This window comes from Pararge aegeria, chromosome 27 (assembly GCF_905163445.1).
Source record: "Pararge aegeria chromosome 27, ilParAegt1.1, whole genome shotgun sequence".
NCBI lineage: Eukaryota > Metazoa > Arthropoda > Insecta > Lepidoptera > Nymphalidae > Pararge > Pararge aegeria.
The window spans coordinates 492,412-516,032 of record NC_053206.1 but is presented as its reverse complement, the minus strand read 5'-3'; the positions used below and the strand labels follow the sequence as shown (position 1 = coordinate 516,032).

Sequence of the window (23,621 nt, the reverse complement as noted above, 5' to 3'; positions counted from 1 at the left end):
CTACAGCGCCATCTAGACCCAAATGTAAAAAACCGTTCGCATACCTAACAAATTCCACAGAAAACATTAAGCTACTAGATGGTAGAGGGCGTTAGCTGTTACTTTTTAATGGCCTGTTTTAAATAATAATCAGAACTTGCATTTCGAGAGACGGGCACACTGAATAAAAAAAAATATATATATATTTATATTTTATCTAATGAATTAGATATATATAAATATTTATATAATGGTGGATGGGTTACCGATTACTTTTTCTAATAAAAATAATAGATCAAGAAAAACTAAACAAAAATCGCTATTATGAATAAACTAAAAGAAAGAAATTCGTTTAGTTTTTTATACCAAGCGTGTTTTTTAGTTTGTTTGAACTATTTAATTATTTTAAAATAATTTATGGTAGGTAAGTTGACTTCAGCTTCTGTAATTTACATTTTCATAAAGATAAATTATGTAGGAAGCTATTGCCGCTTACAGAACCGTGATAGGAAGTCTGGCTATTTTTGTTACGCTTTTCCCTGAATAGCAAAATCAATAAGAAAGTACCCAAATTTTGAACCTTATGATTGATGCCATAAAAATGTTTTGGCTAGTCAACAGGTCACGAGTTTTTCTTGATCAAATGGTGCTTTTCGATACCAAATGCTCAAGTAACTTAAAAAAATATTCAAACCGCCTATAGGTGTCCCTATAATATTTGAAGAGTTTCCTCAATATCGTATAAATATCAGTATTTACTGTTATTAATGAATTTATTATATGTTAAAGTATATATTAGTTTATATATTTTTTTAATATTTTTATATTATGTATTATTTTATTTGTGTAATCTAGTTCAAGTATTAGTATGTAGTTATTAATATGTTTTTTTTAATATGCCCAACCTGCAGTATGGTATCCTTTTGTTTCCCTTATCCTAAAGTTGCCCGGAAGAGATCGCTACGAAGCGATAATTTTGTATACTGATTCTGTCTGTATTTTTATTTGTGTACAAATAAAGAGTATCAAAAAAAAAATCTCTACGATCCTTTCAAAAGACCTTGACCTGATAAAAATGGGACCACATGGGAAGTTTATCGTCTCGAACAAAAAGTGATTTTTCAAATCGGTTTATAAATGACAGAGTTCTGAGCTAACAAACATAAAAGAAGAAAAAAATACAACCGAATTGAAAACCTCCTCCTTTTTTGTAAGTCGGTTAAAAATACATACATGCAAATAATTATATACTAATACTTGAAATAGATTACACAAAAAAATAGTACACAATATAATAAATATTAAACTATATATGTAATTTCTCGAAGGTTTTGATCTTTCTCTTATACTTTTGTTTTTCTCATGATTATGACATTGATTTTTACCAGTTTAGTGAACCAATAAAATAACAAACATCTCTCTTAGGCTCCTTTTCTAAAATTTCACTTCTTCTGTGTCTGGATTAATAGCACAGGATTTTTTTTTCTTTCAGACTTATATTCGCCAAAGAAAAGTCCGCAGACCCAACACGGCACGGATCGTGAAGAAATTCACACTTTTAAATTCGAAAACACAAGTTTAAATAACTCTGTGATGCACATGAGTACCCACACACTTAATGTGTACGCAAACAAAAGTATAAGAGACTCGGTGATGCACATGAGCACTAACGCTGACGAGAAACCACATTCCTGTGATCAGTGCCAGGCTAAATTTAAATACAAAGGCCACTTGACTGCTCACATAAAGATACACACTGGTGACAAACCATATAGCTGCGGCTTATGTGAGGCGAAATTCACGAAGAAGAGCAATTTAACTACGCACGCCAGGACGCACACTGGCGAGAAACCGTTCACTTGTGACGTGTGTCAGGCTAAATTCACAAAAAAGAATAATTTGGTCACACACAAGAGGTCGCACACTGGGGAGAAACCGCACTCATGTAGTGTGTGCCCGGCTAAATTCGCATATAAAGGCCACTTAACCACTCATATTAGGACGCACACTGGTGACAAACCTTATTCATGTGACGTGTGCCAGGCAAATTTTACGAGAAAAGACCATTTGACCAGCCACGCCAGGACGCACACTGGCGAGAAACCGTATTCCTGCGACTTTTGCCAGGCAAAATTTACACAGAGGTGTAATTTAATCACTCATATGAAGGTGCATGTCGGCGAGTCACCGTATTCTTGCAAAATCTGTGAGTACAAAGGTAGAGTGAAGAGAGATATGGCTTCCCACATGAGAACTCACATTGCAAAAGTTAGTCTTGATTATTTGTGACATATTTGCTGATAAATGTGCTGAATAGATCAGATCCTACATTCTTGTAAAAAATTATAATATCTATAGGTAGATACATATAACAGATGTACTTGACGTTTCAAAAGTGCTTATATTAGGCCTACTTAATAAATGAATTTTGAATTTTATATTTCTTAATTTATAACTTTTTTCTTTTTGACGGCCGACTGGCGCAGCGACCCTGCTTTCTGATTCCATGGCCGTGGGTTCGATTCCCACAACTGGAACATGTTTGTGTGATGAACATGAATGTTTTTCAGTGTCTGGGTGTTTATCTGAATATTATAAGTATTTATGTATATTATTCATAAAAATATTCATCAGTCATCTTAGTTCCCATAACACAAGCTACGCTTACTTTGGGGCTAGATGGCGAGTGTGTATTGTCGTAGTATATTTATTTATTTATTTATTTATTCTTTATTTTATGCTATAATGATGTTGGAATCAATTAATTTAATAAAAATTCAAATTCAAAAAGATTTAATTCATGTAGACAGGCACTTATGAAGTGTTTATACGTATATGATAACCATTCTTCGGAGGTGATGGTGTTAACTAAAACCAAACGCACCTCGAGATAGTTACCTCTACCGGTTACTCGTATTTTTTCAATAGAGATTGTCGAGATAATGGGTAGACATAACACTGTCGTGGCGCCTCTCTACTGGTCTTAGAAAAGTCAAGAATACGTTAAGTTTTGCAATGCATTTTATTTTGTAGTGTGTTGCAATTAATTGATTTAAATCGTGTTATTAGATGAGTCTTATAACACGATTTAAATACAGACAGACTGAGGTCTGTTCTAGGAAAATAACAATAAATAAATAAAAAAATTATATGGAAAATAAATAAATGAAATTGTGTTGATATTTTATTTATGGGTTGTATGGCATGTTGTACATGTTAAATGTTGTGACTTATGCTAAGCTAAGTGTAGAAACATAATGGTGAGACGCCGTTCCTGCAAAATCTGTGAGAACAAAGGTAAAGAGAGATTTGGCTTCCCACTTGAGAACTCACATGTATAAATTATTTGTGCAGATTAGTATTTAAAAGAACGAATATGAATGTAACGTTATTAATTGTTACATATATTATTATGTACATGGACTTTTAATTACCTTTTGGTATTAAGATTGTTTTGAAAATATAAAATAATAATTCATGAAGAACTTTTTATTTTAATTGATTATATTTGACGGCTCAAAGACCTCTGAGTGGTTTTTAGAAAGAGTGACGTCAGCGATACTGACGTCACTAACATCAATATCTCCGTCCATCACAATGAAAAAACCACAACTTGTCAGTTTTCTATTTTTATTACGAATACTTTCAGACGTCCGGACGGTCTGACGTCTCGAGTAATAATGAGCTGCGAGACTTTGCTTTTTCGGAAGGACACTTGCCGATAACCACCTGAGGGGTTGCTACGGCGTCACCGGGGGAGTGGGGCGAGCGCGAAAGCTCGCCATGAGAAGAGCCCCAGGGCTCGACGACATCGGGGGGGGAGTGGGAGACGTCGACTTCGACCGTCGGTTCGACGTTAATCTGACTGTTGGTCTTGAGCTGCGAGATATCGGCCACCGGTACTTATACCAAAGCATGCTTGTACAATCATCTGTTGTATTAACTTGTTGACACCGACTAATTGTGTACAAAATTATGTTGTGAGTTTTAACACATGATTGTCAGTGAAAGTTTAGTAGTGATTGAAACAGTTTAAAAGAAGTTAATTAATTAATCTTAATTATTTTGACGCCGCTAAATGAGGTGTAGAACACCTTCGCGCCGTCATTTATATCCACACATTTGACTGTTTCTATTTTAAAAAGTTCTTTCTACCTAAGAGTAATAAACACTTTCTTTTAACTTGCCTAGTTTACGTAACTAGGCAGGTTAAAAGACAGTTTATGTGTAGGGACACATGCAGGATTCCCACAACTGAAAAATGTTTGTATGACGAACATAAATATATATTATTCATAAAAATATCCATAAGTCATCCTAGTGCCTATAACAGAAGCTACGCTTACTATGGGGCTAGATGGCGATGTGTGTATTGTCATACCATATTTATTTATGATTTTTATATTACAAAATAAATGTGTATGAAGTCGCGGGCAATATCTAGATTAAAATTATCCATAGCTACTAACGTTATATTATAAATATGAAATTTTGTTTGTTCATTTGTTACGCATTTCCGACTTACCAGCTGGACGATTATAGGATCTGATTAACATTAAAGCACAAAAAAGTATCTTTGTGCCGTCTGAGTCTCTCAACAAGACTGTAAATCAACCGTATTAAAATAGAAATACCCATAACACAGTTTCATGAATATTCGCCGTGATTATCTCTTGAAAATAACATATCTTTTAAGAATCATTCGTAAGAATATTAAACAATTTAATAAAATATGTGGCACTCACTAAAAAAACAGATTTCTTCATAAAATAAAAATTATTCCATCCATACGTTGTAGTGTGAGGGGGAATTACCACGCCCAAAGACTTTCCAATCAGAAGTATAACTATTTACAACATGAATAGTACATATGACAAAGCAAAATTTAAGACAAAAACTCTGAAGTCTTCCTCGGAGTCCCAGGTTATTGGGGCTCGGGGGGAACCGCTCAGGGCGATGGCCCTTTCCGGTGGTAGTCAACGCTGTCTGCGACTACAGACGGGTCACTAGGTGGGACCGTTGGGTCCGTGGTGTCAAGTCCGGGGCAAAGTCGCGGCAGCGCGATCAAGTCTGCGTTATGACGCGGCGATCAGCGGTTTTAAGACGAAACAAAATAATAATCTAAAAGACGGTGCGCGATTAAAATGTCTAGAAGAAGGTATTATGCGCATACGGTCGAGTCGCGCGGAAGGTTTGAACTGCACTCCAGCGCCCGGCGCGTAGGCGACGATCGCGGTGGGGACTTCGCGCGTCGCGCGATCTAGTTTAATTTCGCATACTACGGCTTTTACCCGGTATGCGTTCGTTGCGTAACCGTAATGATAAACCAACGATGATTATAATTGGAGATTTTAATGTCAATTTTGCATCAGAAAAATCTTTGAAGCTAGTTGAATTTTTGAAAGATAAATTGAATTTATCCATAAAAAACAGCCCTCAAACGTCTGGCACTACAATTAATGGAGTTGTTACTCGGTTACTAAATTATGTGGAATGTAAACAATACATTTCATATTTCTGTTACCATGAGCCATTAATAACAAAAATATATATAATATCGATAGCAATGATAGTAATAATTCTATCTAAAATAATGAAATACTGTAACAATCTTAGCTGTAATAAGGTAAAATGAAATATTTGTATTGTTTGTATTCATGTCTACGATAATAAAAGCCTTTTGTATCACTCATGCGGGGAAAGTATCTTGACGCTCGCTGTTGCGGTTGAAAAAGAACCGTTTGCCCATTTTAAAATTTGAGTGCGACAAGAATAATTTGAGTGCGGCAGTTGCACAATAGTATATTGTTCAACTAGTGCGACAACTTGTCGCACTAGTATATACTATTGTGCAACTGTCGCACTCAAATTATTCTTGTCGCACTCAAATTTTAAAATGGGCAAACGGAACAGCGAGCGTCAAGATACTACTTTCCCCGCATGAGTGATACAATATACTATTGTTAAACTTTATCTAATTTAACTTTATCTAACCAATTTCTGTAAAGTTGCATATTATAGTAGATAAAAAATAAGGAAATAAAGAAGTTCTACTTTTAACGTGTGTACACTAGTACACGCACACATTTTTTATAATAGAGTATTGTGGTGAGTGAATGAATGAATAAAATAAACTGATATATATTTGTGTTGCATACATATTGTTAGTGAAGGATCATTATTTGTCTCTTTCAGCCGAACATCGCTGAAGCGAATCATTTTAAGTGTGTAATTTGAATTATTTATGTATTTCATACAAATTGAGGATGTTATATATTTATATAGATATTTATGTTATATATTTTATTTTTTATTTATATGTAATATATTTATATATATATTTGTATAATTTTTAAATCTTATTTATTGCACCACCTACCTCTTTTCTGTTTTTTCCTTTTACGCCAATGGTTGCCTGGACGAAATCGCTATGTAGCGATAAGGCCACCAAATTGTACTCTCTTGATATGTATTTATTTCTTTTTCCACTTTTTTTTCTTTGGTGTACAATAAAAGTGTATTCATTCATTCATTCATTGTTACATATACAGTGTGTATACAGTGTTGCTTACCACATTTTTTTTTTCAGAAGCGTCGAAGAAGGTGCCGCTGAGAAAAACCGACAGCGGGGGCTTGAAATACTTCTGCATTGCGTGCACGAAAACGTATCCCACTCAAATTGCTGTTGACGCACACATGAAAACTCACGCTACAATAACCTCCTTTACTAGTAATCAAATCTGCGCTAAGTTTATAAAAAAATCTCTCTTAACAACTCAAATGCTGAAAAATGAGGAAGCCAATTCCAGAAAGACTAAAGTGAAACAGCGCAATGAAACTTTACCGGCCAAGAAACCTTATCGCTGCGACATGTGTCCGGCCAAGTTTATATCCGAAAAGAATTTGGCCACTCACGTTAAAACTCATATGGGAACAATGCCATTTCATTGCGACCAATGTCCGGCGCAATTCACAAGAAAGTGTTCACTAAAGATGCACCTAAAAAGTCATGGCGGTGAGAAACTCTTTTCGTGTCACTTATGTCCGGCTCAGTTCACGTCAAAATGTTACTTAACGAAACACACAAGAGTCCACACAGGGGTGATGCCGGCTTCCTACGTCTTATGTCAGGCTGCGTTCACTGATACGGGGAACCTGACAACTCACGTTAAGGAAATTCACACTGACTTACAGATGCCATTTTCTTGCGATGAATGTCCGGCTAAATTTAGTAGGCAATACTCTTTGAGTGCCCACAGAAAAAGTCACACGGGAAAATAGGCCTTATTATTGATGTGAAACATCCATAGCGTAAATCTGTATGTTTTTTTTTTACTACAACACACATCGCCTAGTCCCAAAGTAAGCGTACTTTTGTTATGGGCACTAATATGACTGGTGAATAATTCTATGAATAATAAAAACGACCAGACACTGAAAAATATTTATTTTCTTCACAAAAACATTTTCCAGTTGTTGGAATCTAACGGACGGCCTTGGACACAGAAAGTACGGTCACTGCCCACTGCGCCAGTCGGCCGTCTGTCGGCGTGGCAATACAGGCGGCGGCGTCGAATCGCCACGGTATATGATGGAATATACGTACTACTAGCTGTTGCCCGCGACTTCGTCTGCGTTTGATTTTGTTTTTGATGTGGCATTTTATTTAGTGGAAGTTCTAAAAAAATTTTAAGTATTCAGTATCGCTAAACCTTAAATGAGGGGTTTGCTGCTGTCCGCCGAGGAGTTCTGTCCTCTATCTCCAACCACATTCATCAGATCTACACAAAGTTTTCCAGTTGTGGGAATTGGACTCCGAAAGCAGGGTCGCTGCATACTGCGCCAATCGGCCGCAAATGATATACAAAAAGAAAGACATGTTATACAGAAAAATAGTTGTAAAAAATACAACCTATGTAATATACAAAATAAGACTCATGGTTTGTGTAAGACAGAATTTGTGAAAATCCACGACTGATAAATTCAATTTTATATAAAACTAGCTGTTGCCCGCGACTTCGTCTGCGTTTGATTTTGTTTTTAAAGTATTCAGAATCGCTAAGCCTTAAATGAGTATAGTAGTATATATATATATAACATGTGATTGTCAATTAATTATAGACAAATAATTTGCAATAAAATACAATTGTGACTATAATTAAAGATCTAAGCTATCCTATCTCTTAAGTTGGACCAGACTGCTCACGGTGTGCCAATTTAATTTTAAATCGGTTAAGTAGTTTAGGAGTCCATCGCGGACAAACATCGTGACAGGAGATTTTTATATATTAAGATGTATACGGTAAACATAATGGCACAGTATACATATTTTAGTAAAACATTTAAACTAAAATAAAGAGTCGCCATCTAGTTTGTTAATATAGAGAACGCCACAAGACTCTTTGTGGCGCCATCTAGTTAGTTAATGTGGAAACCGCCACAAGACATGTGGCGCCATCTAGTTTGTTAATATGGAAACCGCCACAAGACTACTTGTGGCGCCATCTAGTTAGTTAATGTGGAAACCGCCACTAGACTACTTTTTTAATAACTTTATTTTAATCCCGTTAACGGGAACGCAGCCAACGTGTGGATAGTGGATCAATACGTGATTATTGGTGACGCGGAAATAAAACAATCTGTGATGACGAATAATTATTAATCAAACATATATTTCGAAATACTAAATGAATGAGGTACACGCAACACTTTCCGGATTCTCTCGCACTGCCAGACACACGGTGTCGAAATCACGATTTTGCAGTGCCGGGGCAAAACTTGACATTCCTTTGCTTTTAAACTTTTAGACCACCCAAATCTATAACTGCAGCCATAGTACAAGATTTGCTTGGTCGTTTTCGAGTATGGTTTACTTGAACGTCGGAGTAAAACGGATCTTATTTTCGTTGAATCAGCTCAAAGTTGTCTACAATTCTTTAACTCAGACTATTGACAGAACGTTTGTAAAACAAATATCAGAAGTACTGGATTTGCAACTCTAAAACATTTGTCACTGAGTCCATTTAACTTTGACGATACAGAGTTTTATACTCGAAATCGACTCCTCGTTTGCAAGCGAGCAAATCTTGTACTATGGCTTCTCTACAAATAAAAGGTCTTAGAAACATGGTTGCCTTTACAATAACTTGGTCACCACCCCCTTATCTGCGCGGGCACACAAAAATAGTCAAACAAAATCATTCAAAATTACTAATGTATAATTATTATCATAGAATTATACAACAATAAAAAAACGATATTAGAACACATTTGAATTCGAGTTTTTTTTTCATTTGTATACTAGGGTATTTGACTGCTTTTTTTTTATCATCTAAATGAAAAAGAATGCTTATTTAAACTATCAATTAGTTCATTTTGTCACAATTCTCAGTATTTCAAATTTAATTAAATTTATAAATTCAGATTATTAAAAATGGCGGGTCACGTGACTGCAATGACGTCACAAGTCTATAATAACTGATAGTAATCTGTAGTGTTGCTCGTTAAAATCTTGTTTTATGAGTTTATTTATGGATTACTATTTTTGATGAGGAACGTTCTAGAAATGTATGAAGTACTTTCTAACACATTTTTCACAATTTGTTGTGATGTCACAAGACTGTAAACAGAGAGTCGACCAATCAATAGCATTTGTGGTCACGTGACATTAGCTTCGAAAAATAATTTTTAGAAAATCATAATTTTATTTTCTAATGTGAAACAAAATAATATTGAAAAATAATAATCAATAAAGATTACTCCAGCACAAGTCATGTTTTAAATACAGTCAAATGCTCTATTCCATGGCACAAATATGCAATAAAGAGTTTACCTATCTAGTTTAGGACTTTTAGCAAACAACGAGGAACGCTGGCAGACGGTGTAATGGCTGCTGTCAACTAGTGGGCACCGCTCTATAGAGTCTCAGTCTTGAGTCTGACAGCGCAGCTACCACCGTCTCCGCGTTCACGCGCCCAGCGCAAACGTCCAACGCGGGCTCCGACGCCGGCAAGCACATCGTGCGAGAACCCTCCACCCCGTGTAGGTACAGGGAGGAGTCGCTCTCCGAATGCGCAGCAATCCACCTCGCCCCGGGGGCCTTGATGAAAGCACTCTTGCACATCAAACTGGTCCGAGTGGACCCCGGAAACGTTTGCTCGTACTCCATCACAACGTCACTTGCACTACCACTGACACTACTGTTTGCACTTTTAAGTTTGCACAGGCTCAGCCGGGAGCGTTCGTTGCCACTGGCACGGCAAGACACTAATGCTTTGTGCGACTCGTTGTCATAGCAAAGAGACATGAATGGCCCGTCTACGGGCAGACTCTTCCGCTCCCACTGCCTCATGTTGGGCATCCACAGCCAGCAGGAGTTCAGCTGGCAGCTCAGTAGTCCATGTTCCGTTGACACCAGTGACACTACCGGTGAGAGGTCCCCCGTTATGTTCAACTTCTGGATGTGTGTCCCCGGGTTCCTGACGTCATACTGCTGGATTACACCTCCGATGCCCCCCACGTAGAACTCATTGCTGCGTAGGTAATCCCAGGAGCACGACCACAGTGGCATCCCGCACTGAATGGTATGACTGAGGATGCCTCTCTCGACTATCCTTGCTGTGTTATCCAAACCGACGGATAACAGTAAGTCTCTGGGTTGGGAATATGTGATGTCCCGTATTGGTTTCGGGTGCAGATGCAAAAACTGGCCCAATTTGTAATCGACACAGCTGACTTTGCGGATGCCAAAGCCGGGGAACAGGTAGTTTGTGCTTTTCTGGGTGACATACAGCTCGTACGTCCTGCAGTTGTACGTAAGGACTCTGCATCCGCCATCTTTGTTTATCTCCAAATTCTTCTCCAAAGCGAACCTCCAAGATCTCCGTTGCGGTTGCTCCTTAACTTGGTTCTTCAACAGGGTCTTCCTCAGATCCTCCAATTGCAGCATGCACGCTCGGTGGGCTATCCGAGATTTCTGGAGTTCCAATTCTGATCGATTTTTCTCTGCAACATAAAATAATCCATACTAATTTACTTACTGGTATATATTCTATTAAACGTATCACTGTAACATTGTGGTATGTCGTGGCATCAAGTGGTTAAAAAGAAGACTTGTTTGTCAACCAATCAAACATCAAGTGTTCGATTGGTTGTGTGTGTCCTTTGTTAACGTGTGTGTGTGCGTGGTGTGTGAGTGAGTGTGGGTACGGTGTGTGTTGGAATGTCGTGCGTGCGTGTGGTTGTGTGTGTGTGTGTGTGTGTGTGTGTGTGTGTGTTGGTGTGTGTGGGTGTGTGTGTGTGTGTGTGTTGGTGTGTGTGGGTGGGGGTGTGTGCGGGTGGGGGTGTGTGCGGGTGGGGGTGTGTGTGGGTGTGTGTGGGTGTTGGTGTGGGTGTGTGGTCTTGTTGGAGGATATTTACCTGCTTGCAATATATCTATTTGTTTCTGCAGCCCTGTTATCTCAGTGGTATCTGCAGCGACTAGTTTCTTCGCGTATATGAATCTTATGTCCTTTAGCGTGGCTTTGCTCTTGCAAGTTGGGCAGTTCCGGTCTTTGGCGGCTTGGGCCTTCAGCCACCGTTCCACGCACTGCGCCCCGAACAGGTGGCCGCACTTCAGGGAGACTAGTCTGTGCTCCCCGGAGTTGCCCCACGTGTCCAGGCATATGGGGCAGGTTTCGCCATCGTCCTGGAACAGACATTAAGAACACCTTAGGAGCTGAACAAATAAAGAGTAACCATGTTCTGCACTGCCGACCCACCGTGTCACATCGCCCGCCCGCACTATTACTTCGTTTTCGACAAGCGCATTTTCATTAAGAACATCTTAGGAGCTGAACAAATGAAGAGTAACCATATTCTGCACTGCCGACCCACCGTGTCACATCGCCCGCCCGCACTATTACTTCGTTTTCGACAAGCGCATTTTCATTAAGAACATCTTAGGAGCTGAACAAATGAAGAGTAACCATGTTCTTCACTGCCGACCCACCGTGTCACATCGCCCGCCCGCACTATTACTTCGTTTTCGACAAGCGCATTTTCATTAAGAACATCTTAGGAGCTGAACAAATGAAGAGTAACCATGTTCTTCACTGCCGACCCACCGTGTCACATCGCCCGCCCGCACTATTACTTCGTTTTCGACAAGCGCATTTTCATTAAGAACATCTTAGGAGCTGAACAAATGAAGAGTAACCATGTTCTTCACTGCCGACCCACCGTGTCACATCGCCCGCCCGCACTATTACTTCGTTTTCGACAAGCGCATTTTCATTAAGAACATCTTAGGAGCTGAACAAATGAACCAAGAAGTAACCATGTTCTGCGCCGCCGACCCACGGCGAGAGCAAGAAATTGGGCTAAATAAGTAAATAAAAAAAAACGTGTGTGTACTTATGTACACGCGTAAGAAGTTATACTTTGGCGTAACAAGATAAAAATCTTTTCAAAAATTTTACATTTCGCCTTATTCTACGTTTGTAGAAAAAACTACTCTAACAATAGAAAAAAATACATTACATTCCTTGAAAGTTTATAATAACTCACTATCTAGTTAAATAAAGTTTATTTAAGTATCACAAAAAAAAATATTTATGCATATTTAAAGGAATGGACATAATGAACAAAATTTAATTCGGGCACTAATGGACTCGTAGTTCTCGGACAACCAAGTTTCACTCAACATTAAAATTTAAGATTTTTGTACAATTAAATCACCGGAATGAGCCCGCAGACTTTGACAATTCAAAGTGTACACTGTCAAACCTTACAGCTAACTTCAAGTTGTTGGTTTTTTGTCATCTTAAAATTTCACTCTCATAATATTTTCATAACGCGCCTAAAGAAGTATAACTTCAATAAATAACCCTCGTAGCTTCAGTTCTAAGTTTACGAATATGGTTACCGTCATCATCTCACTACCGTGTAGTTCTCATGTAATGTACGCATCAAAAGTGCCACCTATGGGCCGACTTGAATACAGATATTTTTGACTTTGACTTTGAAGCTCCGGTTTCGGAGCGAAACGTGCGTAGAGGGTACATTGCCGAAGATCTGTTTGGTGTGGAGTATAAGTATTGAAGAAATTACAAATTACACCACACAGATTCTCCTGCTTTTCGCGGAGCACAGCAAATTAAGCTTAATTTATATAATATTTGTGACTCATTCCAAAAAAATTTTGGTTGTCCATTATAAATCCCTACATCCTCCCAATATTATAAATGTAAATGTAAGTTTGTTTGTTACGCTTTCACGCAAAAACTACTTAACCGATCCTCATGAAACTTTGTACACATATTCTTGGAAGTGTTAGAAGTAATATAGGATACTTTTTATCCCGACATTAAACTCGGTTCCTTTGGGAGAGGGGATGAAAGTGTTAATATGAAAGTGATAACTCCGACAAATTATAACCGATTTAAAATAATTGTTTTTGTGCTATAGAGGTTATAATATGTGTTCAATTTTGCCCAAAACTGTGGTTGGAGATAGAGGACAGAACACCTTAGCGGACAGCAGCAAACCCCTCATTTAAGGCTTAGCGATACTGAATACTTTAATGTTTTTTTAATGCCACATCAAAAATCAAACGCAGACAAAGTCGCGGGCAACAGCTAGTAAATAATAAATAAATACCTGTATTGATGTATTCAGTTTTCTAACTTTGGCTGGTGGTTCTTCATCGGCTACATCCTTAACATCGCTTGATTCTTCATTAACTGTATCTGAATTCCTAGATTCTTCACTAGTTATATGAGGGATTCTCGATTCTTCGTTTACTACATCAGGGTTCCTTGGTTCTTCATTAAACATGTAAGGCACTCGCGGTTCTTCATTAACTACATAAGGATTTCTTGGTTCATCGTTAATTATTTCCCGGTTTCTAGCATCGTTAGATACAACCAAGTCCTGTTGGGCATTGTCATCGTATGGCCCAATTGTGGGCGTCCACGGTTCAAACGGGCCCATTGGTACATACGGACTGTTGTCGGATTGTGGGGCAGCCTGGCCACTCTGTTTTGAAAAGGAATGTTGTTTTTTAAATTCACTAGTTTCTCTTCTTATAGGGCTCCCATACCCAAAGGGTATGAACTTCTTATCATAACAGGTGTTACAGTAATACAAAATTTCTTTATTCATGTATGCCTATCACAGGCACTTATGAAGCGTTCATACATATATGTTTACATAATTGTAAGGGGATGGTGATATCTTCGTACACCAACTTAAACCTAAAGCTACGAGGGTTCAAACGCGCCCTGCTCTAAGAAGAGTCCACAACAAACTTAGCCGGGTAATTTTTTTTTTGTTATCACCATCTCACAGTAAATTTATATTAAGCTATGAAGTGAGAGCAATTCACACCCAAGCTTTTTTATCGTTTAACTTCTAACTATCGTAATCCTTTACATTATAATACGATTTTTCTGTGAGCTTACGTTTTATATAAACGTTGAACTTATCGAGACGAATTTTATAAATGGGTAAATAAATAAACTTTTGATAACTATAAATTCATATTTACCAGTTATTTTATTAAAGAGATTAGATTTGTTATAAATTCGCTAATAATTATTATTTTAATGATAGATAGTTTTAAGGAAACAATTAAAATTATATTTGAATAACAACAAATATTTCATGACATTGAGTTGGTGGGTATTTCGATAAAAATACGACTCGATCGATGCAAAGACACCTCCCGGTGTCTTAGTCGTTTATCAACACAAAAGAAGCTTTTTCCTTTTTCTTTTTTTTGATAGTTTCACTTTTGTTTTAATTATTAATAATTATATACCTACATATATTATGACATTGATTTTACAATGTATTGATTTTATAATAGTATATTTGTACGTCTGGTTGTGGGTGAACTGTTTTAAATACTTTTCTAGGCCTTGTCAGCTGCCTTTCTATGTGTAAACAGTGAACAATAAAATTCTATTCTATTCTAAAGCATATCTATTGTACGGGAGCCTACTTAAGTTGTCATGTATCAACAGTGAAATACATCATCTGTGAAAACTGTCAACTGTGTTTATATCACAGTTCATAAGATACAGTCTGGTGATAGCCGGACAGACGGACGGACAGCAGACTCTCAGTAATAGGGTCCGGTTTAACATTGCTTGATCCCAAAAAAAATTATGGTTTGTTCACTGGGAGATTGGGCCCAAGCGGCACAAGGCCATGGTGTTTGGCACTCTCTACAAGACCTGTGTCCAGTGGACGTCTATGGTGTTTGGCACTCCCTACAAGACCTGTGTCCAGTGGACGTCTTTGGTGTTTTGCACTCCCTACAAGACCTGTGTCCAGTGGACGTCCATGGTGTTTGGCAGTCCCTACAAGACCTGTGTCCAGTCGACGTTCATGGTGTTTGGCAGGCCCTACAAGACCTGTGTCCAGTGGACGTCCATGGTGTTTGGCAGTCCCTACAAGACCTGTGTCCAGTGGACGTCCATGGTGTTTGGCACTCCCTACAAGACCTGTGTCCAGTAGACGTCCATGGTGTTTGGCAGGCCCTACAAGACCTGTGTCCAGTGGACGTCCATGGTGTTTGGCAGTCCCTACAAGACCTGTGTCCAGTGGACGCCCATGGTGTTTGGCACTCCCTACAAGACCTGTGTCCAGTGGACGTCCATGGTGTTTGGCAGTCCCTACAAGACCTGTGTCCAGTGGACGCCCATGGTGTTTGGCACTCCCTACAAGACCTGTGTCCAGTGGACGTCCATGGTGTTTGGCAGGCCCTACAAGACCTGTGTCCAGTGGACGTCCATGGTGTTTGGCAGTCCCTACAAGACCTGTGTCCAGTGGACGTCCATGGTGTTTGGCAGTCCCTACAAGACCTGTGTCCAGTGGACGTCCATGGTGTTTGGCACTCCCTACAAGACCTGTGTCCAGTGGACGTCCATGGTGTTTGGCACTCCCTACAAGACCTGTGTCCAGTCAACGTCCATGGTGTTTGGTAGTCCCTATAAGACCTGTGTCCAGTGGACGTCCATGGTGTTTGGCAGTCCCTACAAGACCTGTGTCCAGTGGACGTCCATGGTGTTTGGCACTCCCTACAAGACCTGTGTCCAGTGGACGTCCATGGTGTTTGGCAGTCTCTACAAGACCTGTGTCCAGTGGACGTCCATGGTGTTTGGCACTCCCTACAAGACCTGTGTCCAGTCAACGTCCATGGTGTTTGGTAGTCCCTATAAGACCTGTGTCCAGTGGACGTCCATGGTGTTTGGCAGTCCCTACAAGACCTGTGTCCAGTGGACGTCCATGGTGTTTGGCACTCCCTACAAGACCTGTGTCCAGTGGACGTCCATGGTGTTTGGCACTCCCTACAAGACCTGTGTCCAGTGGACGTCCATGGTGTTTGGCAGTCCCTACAAGACCTGTGTCCAGTGGACGTCCATGGTGTTTGGCACTCCCTACAAGACCTGTGTCCAGTAGACGTCCATGGTGTTTGGCAGGCCCTACAAGACCTGTGTCCAGTGGACGTCCATGGTGTTTGGCACTCCCTACAAGACCTGTGTCCAGTAGACGTCCATGGTGTTTGGCAGGCCCTACAAGACCTGTGTCCAGTGGACGTCCATGGTGTTTGGCAGGCCCTACAAGACCTGTGTCCAGTGGACGTCCATGGTGTTTGGCAGTCCCTACAAGACCTGTGTCCAGTGGACGTCCATGGTGTTTGGCAGTCCCTACAAGACCTGTGTCCAGTGGACGTCCATGGTGTTTGGCAGTCCCTACAAGACCTGTGTCCAGTGGACGTCCATGGTGTTTGGCACTCCCTACAAGACCTGTGTCCAGTGGACGTCCATGGTGTTTGGCACTCCCTACAAGACCTGTGTCCAGTCAACGTCCATGGTGTTTGGTAGTCCCTATAAGACCTGTGTCCAGTGGAAGTCCATGGTGTTTGGCACTCCCTACAAGACCTGTGTCCAGTAGACGTCCATGGTGTTTGGCAGGCCCTACAAGACCTGTGTCCAGTGGACGTCCATGGTGTTTGGCAGTCCCTACAAGACCTGTGTCCAGTGGACGTCCATGGTGTTTGGCACTCCCTACAAGACCTGTGTCCAGTGGACGTCCATGGTGTTTGGCACTCCCTACAAGACCTGTGTCCAGTCAACGTCCATGGTGTTTGGTAGTCCCTATAAGACCTGTGTCCAGTGGAAGTCCATGGTGTTTGGCACTCCCTACAAGACCTGTGTCCAGTAGACGTCCATGGTGTTTGGCAGGCCCTACAAGACCTGTGTCCAGTGGACGTCCATGGTGTTTGGCAGGCCCTACAAGACCTGTGTCCAGTGGACGTCCATGGTGTTTGGCAGTCCCTACAAGACCTGTGTCCAGTGGACGTCCATGGTGTTTGGCACTCCCTACAAGACCTGTGTCCAGTAGACGTCCATGGTGTTTGGCAGGCCCTACAAGACCTGTGTCCAGTGGACGTCCATGGTGTTTGGCACTCCCTACAAGACCTGTGTCCAGTAGACGTCCATGGTGTTTGGCAGGCCCTACAAGACCTGTGTCCAGTGGACGTCCATGGTGTTTGGCAGGCCCTACAAGACCTGTGTCCAGTGGACGTCCATGGTGTTTGGCAGTCCCTACAAGACCTGTGTCCAGTGGACGTCCATGGTGTTTGGCAGTCCCTACAAGACCTGTGTCCAGTGGACGTCCATGGTGTTTGGCAGTCCCTACAAGACCTGTGTCCAGTGGACGTCCATGGTGTTTGGCACTCCCTACAAGACCTGTGTCCAGTGGACGTCCATGGTGTTTGGCACTCCCTACAAGACCTGTGTCCAGTCAACGTCCATGGTGTTTGGTAGTCCCTATAAGACCTGTGTCCAGTGGAAGTCCATGGTGTTTGGCACTCCCTACAAGACCTGTGTCCAGTAGACGTCCATGGTGTTTGGCAGGCCCTACAAGACCTGTGTCCAGTGGACGTCCATGGTGTTTGGCAGGCCCTACAAGACCTGTGTCCAGTGGACGTCCATGGTGTTTGGCAGTCCCTACAAGACCTGTGTCCAGTGGACGTCCATGGTGTTTGGTAGTCCCTATAAGACCTGTGTCCAGTGGACGTCCATGGTGTTTGGCAGTCCCTACAAGACCTGTGTCCAGTGGACGTCCATGGTGTTTGGCACTCCCTACAAGACCTGTGTCCAGTCGACGTCCATGGTGTTTGGCAGTCCCTACAAGACCTGTGTCCAGTGGACGTCCATGGTGTTTGGCAGTCCCTACAAGACCTGTGTCCAGTGGACGTCCATGGTGTTTGGCAGTCCCTACAAGACCTGTGTCCAGTGGACGTCCATGGTGTTTGGCAGTCCCTACAAGACCTGTGTCCAGTGGACGTCCATGGTGTTTGGCAGGCCCTACAAGACCTGTGTCCAGTGGACGTCCATGGTGTTTGGCAGTCCCTACAAGACCTGTGTCCAGTGGACATCCATGGTATTTGGCAGTCCCTACAAGACCTGTGTCCAGTGGACGTCCATGGGTTGACATAATGATGATTGATTGTTGAAATCTTCGAGACGTCTCGCAATAAGTTCAAAGTTTATATAAAACGAAAGCTTACAGAAAAATCCTATTATAATGTTAGGGATTACATAAACTATAAAAAATAACTTAATAGCATATTATTAATCTACTGTGAGATGGTGATAACAAAAAATTGGTTATCTGTAAAGTCGGCTTACTGACGATAGTTGAACGTGACAACGTCGTGAGAAAATACTGATGGAATGGTTGCATTTTTCAAAAGAAAATTTTAATTTTATTTGTTTGATAGATATTATCGTTGCTATAAACAATTGACACCACATTCACTTTTCACTGCACTTCATCCTTGCCGAAAAAATGTAAATGTTTTATTGTATAGAAGCTGTCCACGCGGACGCATCGCTCACTCAAGTAGGAGAGAGACAGATGTCGAACGCGGAGGCCGACTGTGCCTCTTTGTGGCTCGTTCCGCGCTCTCGCTTGCACTTCAAGCCTTGAATGTAACGCCTCAGAGCGAGGTAACGCCGCATACGTCATGTTTTTTCGTGCGTGCAGCCGGCTCCATCGAATTATAAGACAAAAAAAACCTCGCTAAATTTGCTGTGGGCTCTTAGAGCAGCGCGCGTTTAGAACCCTCGTAGCTTTAATTTCAAGCTGGCGAACGAAGTTACCACCATCCCCTTACAATTATGTAAACATGTATGTATGAACGCTACATAAGTGCCTGTGATAGGCCTACATGAATAAAGAAGTTTTGAATTTGATGAACTTACCTCGTCATCATCAAACAAGTCAACCAAATGCACTGACGGTTGATATTGTCTGGATTCATACCATCTCGCTTCGTCACTGGACTGGGATGCTCGCATGGGATCTCTTTGGTGCTGTGACGTACCTGTAAGATAATACATACACTATTTTTTTTTAATATATTTTATAGTCTATTCTCCTCTTTTTTTTCCTAATTCGAAGGTCGCCTGGCAGAGATCGTTGTGATGCGATAAGGCCGCCTCTTGTATTTTATTTTATTAAATTAATATGAAGCCAACGTTATATACGTTAGCAAATTAAGCTTAATTTTCATATAACCATTGTTTTTATAATAGGTTTAGGGCATTGTGGCATTAAATCTATTTTAAACACTATGGTTATATAAAAATTAAGCTTAATTCTCTATCTGTGTGAATCTCCTGAGGATGCTCCGGTTTGGGAGCGAAACGTGAGAAGTATCGTACCGAATTAGATATCGTTCGGTAGTTTTAAACGTGTCAAGTTAAAAATCGGTTTAAAGTCGATTCGATAGAAGCAGGCGTTACTTTGCGGAAATCCATGATATATAATGAAAACTAAGCTTAATTTTCTATACTCCGCGAACAGCAGGAGAATCTGTACGGTGTGATCCGGTTTCGGAGCGAAACGTGCGTAGAGGGTACATTGCCGAAGATCTGTTTGGTGTGGAGTTTTTCCTGTTCGCGGAGTATAGAAAATTGAGCGTAATTTTCATAGTATATCTTGGATTTCTGAAGTAACGCCTTCTTCTATCCAATAATCAACGATATTAAATTATAATAATTAATGCTTTAGTTACTAAATTTTATTAAACATCTATTATATATTTTAAAGCTGTAACCATAAACTTGACTTTTTTTAATTATTATTTTTTTTTTTTTTTTAGTTTACATTTGACATTGTAGTTTTTTGTAGTTTTTACATTGTTTTGTTTTAGTTACATTGTAATTTTTTATTTTTTTTTTACATTAATGTAAATGTTATTATTATATTTATAAAACAAAAAATGTATGACGTTCATAAGTGCTGTAACTATAGCGTAAACTAAACTAAAGCGTTTGATTGATATACAAGCAATTACCACTACTATTTGCGTCAGTCCCATGTGATTCAATCCATTGAGTGTAAGGTTCTGAGAGCTGGTTATCAGGTAAATCCCTTAGTATGTTGGGGCTTTCCGGAGATTCAGGTATTAATATGCTAGGACTGCTGCTGATTTGGGGGTCATCATCCATTCTTCATTAGGTCTGTAAATAAGGGCAAAGTGAGCTTTTCCTCCATATTCAGTGTTCAATTAATACAGCTTAGAACAGATTTTATTAGGATATTAACAAAATAATAATACATTCTGAGATGTGTGTGTGTGTGTGTGTGTGAGTGCGTGCGTGCTTGCGTGCGTGTGTGTATGTGTTACTACATTAGTTTCATAAACTTATGTATTATGTGCAATAAAAATTAGTACCTAATTTTATGCTAGTTATTTCATGTTCTTTATACAATAAACGGTAAATAAATTCAAGTAAGGATTTGTCAGCTGAAGTCTTCACACTTTCTGTGTATGCATAAACAAGTTTTGCTGAAAGTTTAAGCAATCATTTTACACTGCTGCAGCACATGCTGAGTCTGCTGAGTCTTTGAGGTAGCACACATTCCTTTTTGTATGAGCCATAGTTTTAGCTGACAGGATAGTGTTTACGAGTTAGTACTTAACAGCAATCTCTGCTATTCTGAGAAGATAGCGGGCACACTGGATTTCAGCTTAAGTATATAGTGACATTAATTATATTAACTAACAATTTATTGTGAATTTTTTTGACGGCCGATTGGCACAGTGGGCAGCGACCCTGCTTTCTGAGTCAAAGGCTGTGGGTTCGATTCCCACAACTGGAAAATGTTTGTGTGATGAACAGGAATGTTTTTGAGTGTCTGGGTGTTTATATGTATTTTATCAGTATTTATGTATATTATTCATTGAAAAAATATTCATCAGTCATCTTAGCACCCATAACACAAGCTACGCTTACTTTGGGGCTAGATGGAGGTGTGTGTATTGTCGTAGTATATTTATTTATTATTTATTAATAACTGACACATGTACCTCTTTGTAGTCTGAAATAAATGCAATACAATAACCAAACCTGCTAACTTTTTACAGTACTGTACTGTATAGAGTAATGGCTGAAGGATGCAGGTTCGGTTGTTATGTCGTCTGTGAAATGTACTGTACAACTTTGTTTATTAGAGTGGGGTAATCCAGTGGGTTTTATTCTTTATTGCCTGTAGAGAGAAAATTTAAAGATTATACGAATTTTTTTTAAAGTCTGCTAAACGTTTCCCGACACGAGACTCAAACTGGTGACCATGATTTGAACCCCACAACAAAAAACTGCTCCTGTGTTCCACAAATCCATACAACAAAGGGTGTTTCTTTGTCCATCAATAACGCAGAAACAGAGCGACGGGTTGATGTGAATTTTTGCATAGAGATAGTTTATGGGCCGGAGAGTGACAGGCTACTTTTTATCCCGGAAAATAGCAAAGTTCCTAGGGGAAAATAGCTCACTGTTCTATATTCATAGTCCTGTTCCTCCTGGCAGTTTTTCAAAAACCACGCGAGGATCTTGATGTAAAAGCTAGTAATAAATAAATATTTTAAAGTAATGGTGTATCAGTGGTTGTATTTTACTCACATACAATTCCAAGTCTCAGAATTAAAATTCCCGTTTTTCATTTAATCAAATTCGTTTGCACATTCCCAAAAACTTGTAAAATATTTTAAACACTATATAAATGTTATTCTTCAAAAGGAAATTTACGTAAACGATTTATATTAATTATATTCAAAATAATGTGTTAAATTTTGAATTACAAGTAAAAAACACCAATCGAATTGAATGCAATCAAAAACAAAACTTCTCACAGTTCACTTTCACACAGACAAAATATTAATACTAAAAGGCATAGCCATTCTACTCTACGGGCATGGCATCCAAAGACGGAGTAAACTATTTATTTACGGGCGTTTTACGGGTCTGTTGAGTAAAGCAAGTAAAATTATGGAGGGTAGAGGTAAGGAGAGTCATCTTATATGGGAGAAAAGTTGAAAAAGTGTCCAGTGTATGCGCTAAATAACAGTTCAAAAATCCTCCACAATGGCGCTGGTGGATGCACAGGGTATGGTATGAATGTAGCAATCGTAGATTAATTGAAGTATGCCGAGTTAAAAAATTTAATGTCATTATCGACTAAAGTAGTTAATTATTGAGAATTTCAACAACTTACGTTGTACAAAATTACTTCCTTGTATCTCCATACTTCCTTGTTTATTTTTCAAGCATACTCTAACAATATTTGTATTTGGCGCTTCTTTTAAGAGTTACCCTGATGCAAATGTGGCGCCATCCTAATTTAATACATTTTGACGACACTTTTTCATATACACAGATGACTCTCCTTACCTCTACCCTCCATAAGTAAAATCAAGCGTCAGTATCAATCCCTAGAGGCATTGTATTTTAAAGAGGATACAAACATTGCGTTATTACGAACAAATTCTATTGGTGCCAATAGATATTTATACAAAACCTATGACTTATTTAGATATCCAAGGATTCCGCTTGCGTTTTCCAGTATTTTGAAATTGGTGTTAAAGACATCACTACCAATTATGTTTAAATTTTGAAATTGAATTGGCACCAATTTAACACAAAAACACACTCACGGACATCTAATAGTGAGAATAATAGGAGTCAGTTAACACTACACAAATACGCTGTTATCACTGTATCACTGTATTATTGTATAAAAGAGGTCAGTGGTTGATATAAAATAATTAGTGTAATTATTAAAATTCTAAATATATACCGACTTGGTTCCTTTTTAAGCAATGTAAAAACTACAGTCAGATTATCCGAATTATTACCGGTATGTTGGGAAAACTAGTATTTATTTATTATTTCATCATGTTGGCAGTAGTGTCAGAATCGCGAACGGAGAGACATAACGGGTCGCTCTCGTTCCCTGTGTTTTAATCCATAATTCTAACCCGACGAGCTTTAATACGTGACTTATTTGTGTTAAAACTAATCTAAGCTGTTTTTATCGAGTTTGCGTGTAACAGTTCGCTCGATATTCCTTGTAGTGACTAGTTAAACGGTAACAAGTGGACAAGTGATAATGGCGGAGTATGTAAAACCATATTAGAACAGAAATGTTTGTGTAGATAGTGAGCGAACCGATTGGATTATTGTCTTGTGATGCCTGTTATCGTTGGTAACTATATGCTTTAATTTAAAAATACCACCTAATGTGTATATTTACATTTTTTTTGGATGCTTTCCTTAATATTATACATCGTAATCTATAGT

General features: G+C 39.4%; 2 protein-coding genes across 5 annotated transcripts; one reads left to right on the top strand and one right to left on the bottom strand.

Annotated features, from left to right (window-relative positions):
- Positions 1-580: 580 nt before the first annotated feature.
- LOC120635519 (gastrula zinc finger protein XlCGF8.2DB-like) lies at positions 581-2,381 on the top strand. The gene is made up of 2 exons (XM_039906539.1): positions 581-650; positions 1,472-2,381. Exons 1-2 carry the CDS (start codon positions 581-583, stop codon positions 2,266-2,268), a joined length of 867 nt encoding a protein of 288 aa, XP_039762473.1. The 3' UTR covers positions 2,269-2,381.
- A 6,240-nt stretch (positions 2,382-8,621) lies between these two features.
- On the bottom strand, positions 8,622-22,196 carry LOC120635743 (E3 ubiquitin-protein ligase RFWD3-like). 4 transcript variants are annotated; one of them, XM_039906876.1, is made up of 7 exons: positions 21,945-22,196; positions 21,393-21,531; positions 20,336-20,501; positions 19,239-19,360; positions 13,618-13,995; positions 11,398-11,665; positions 8,622-10,983 (listed from the first exon to the last, which is right to left on the bottom strand). In XM_039906876.1, exons 3-7 carry the CDS (start codon positions 20,487-20,489, stop codon positions 9,875-9,877), a joined length of 2,031 nt encoding a protein of 676 aa, XP_039762810.1. In that variant the 5' UTR covers positions 20,490-20,501; positions 21,393-21,531; positions 21,945-22,196; the 3' UTR covers positions 8,622-9,874. The 4 variants fall into 4 exon arrangements, with proteins under 4 accessions (XP_039762810.1, XP_039762811.1, XP_039762809.1 ...); XM_039906877.1 differs by having other exon boundaries at positions 21,401-21,531; XM_039906875.1 differs by lacking the exon at positions 21,393-21,531.
- Between the last annotated feature and the right edge of the window lie 1,425 nt (positions 22,197-23,621).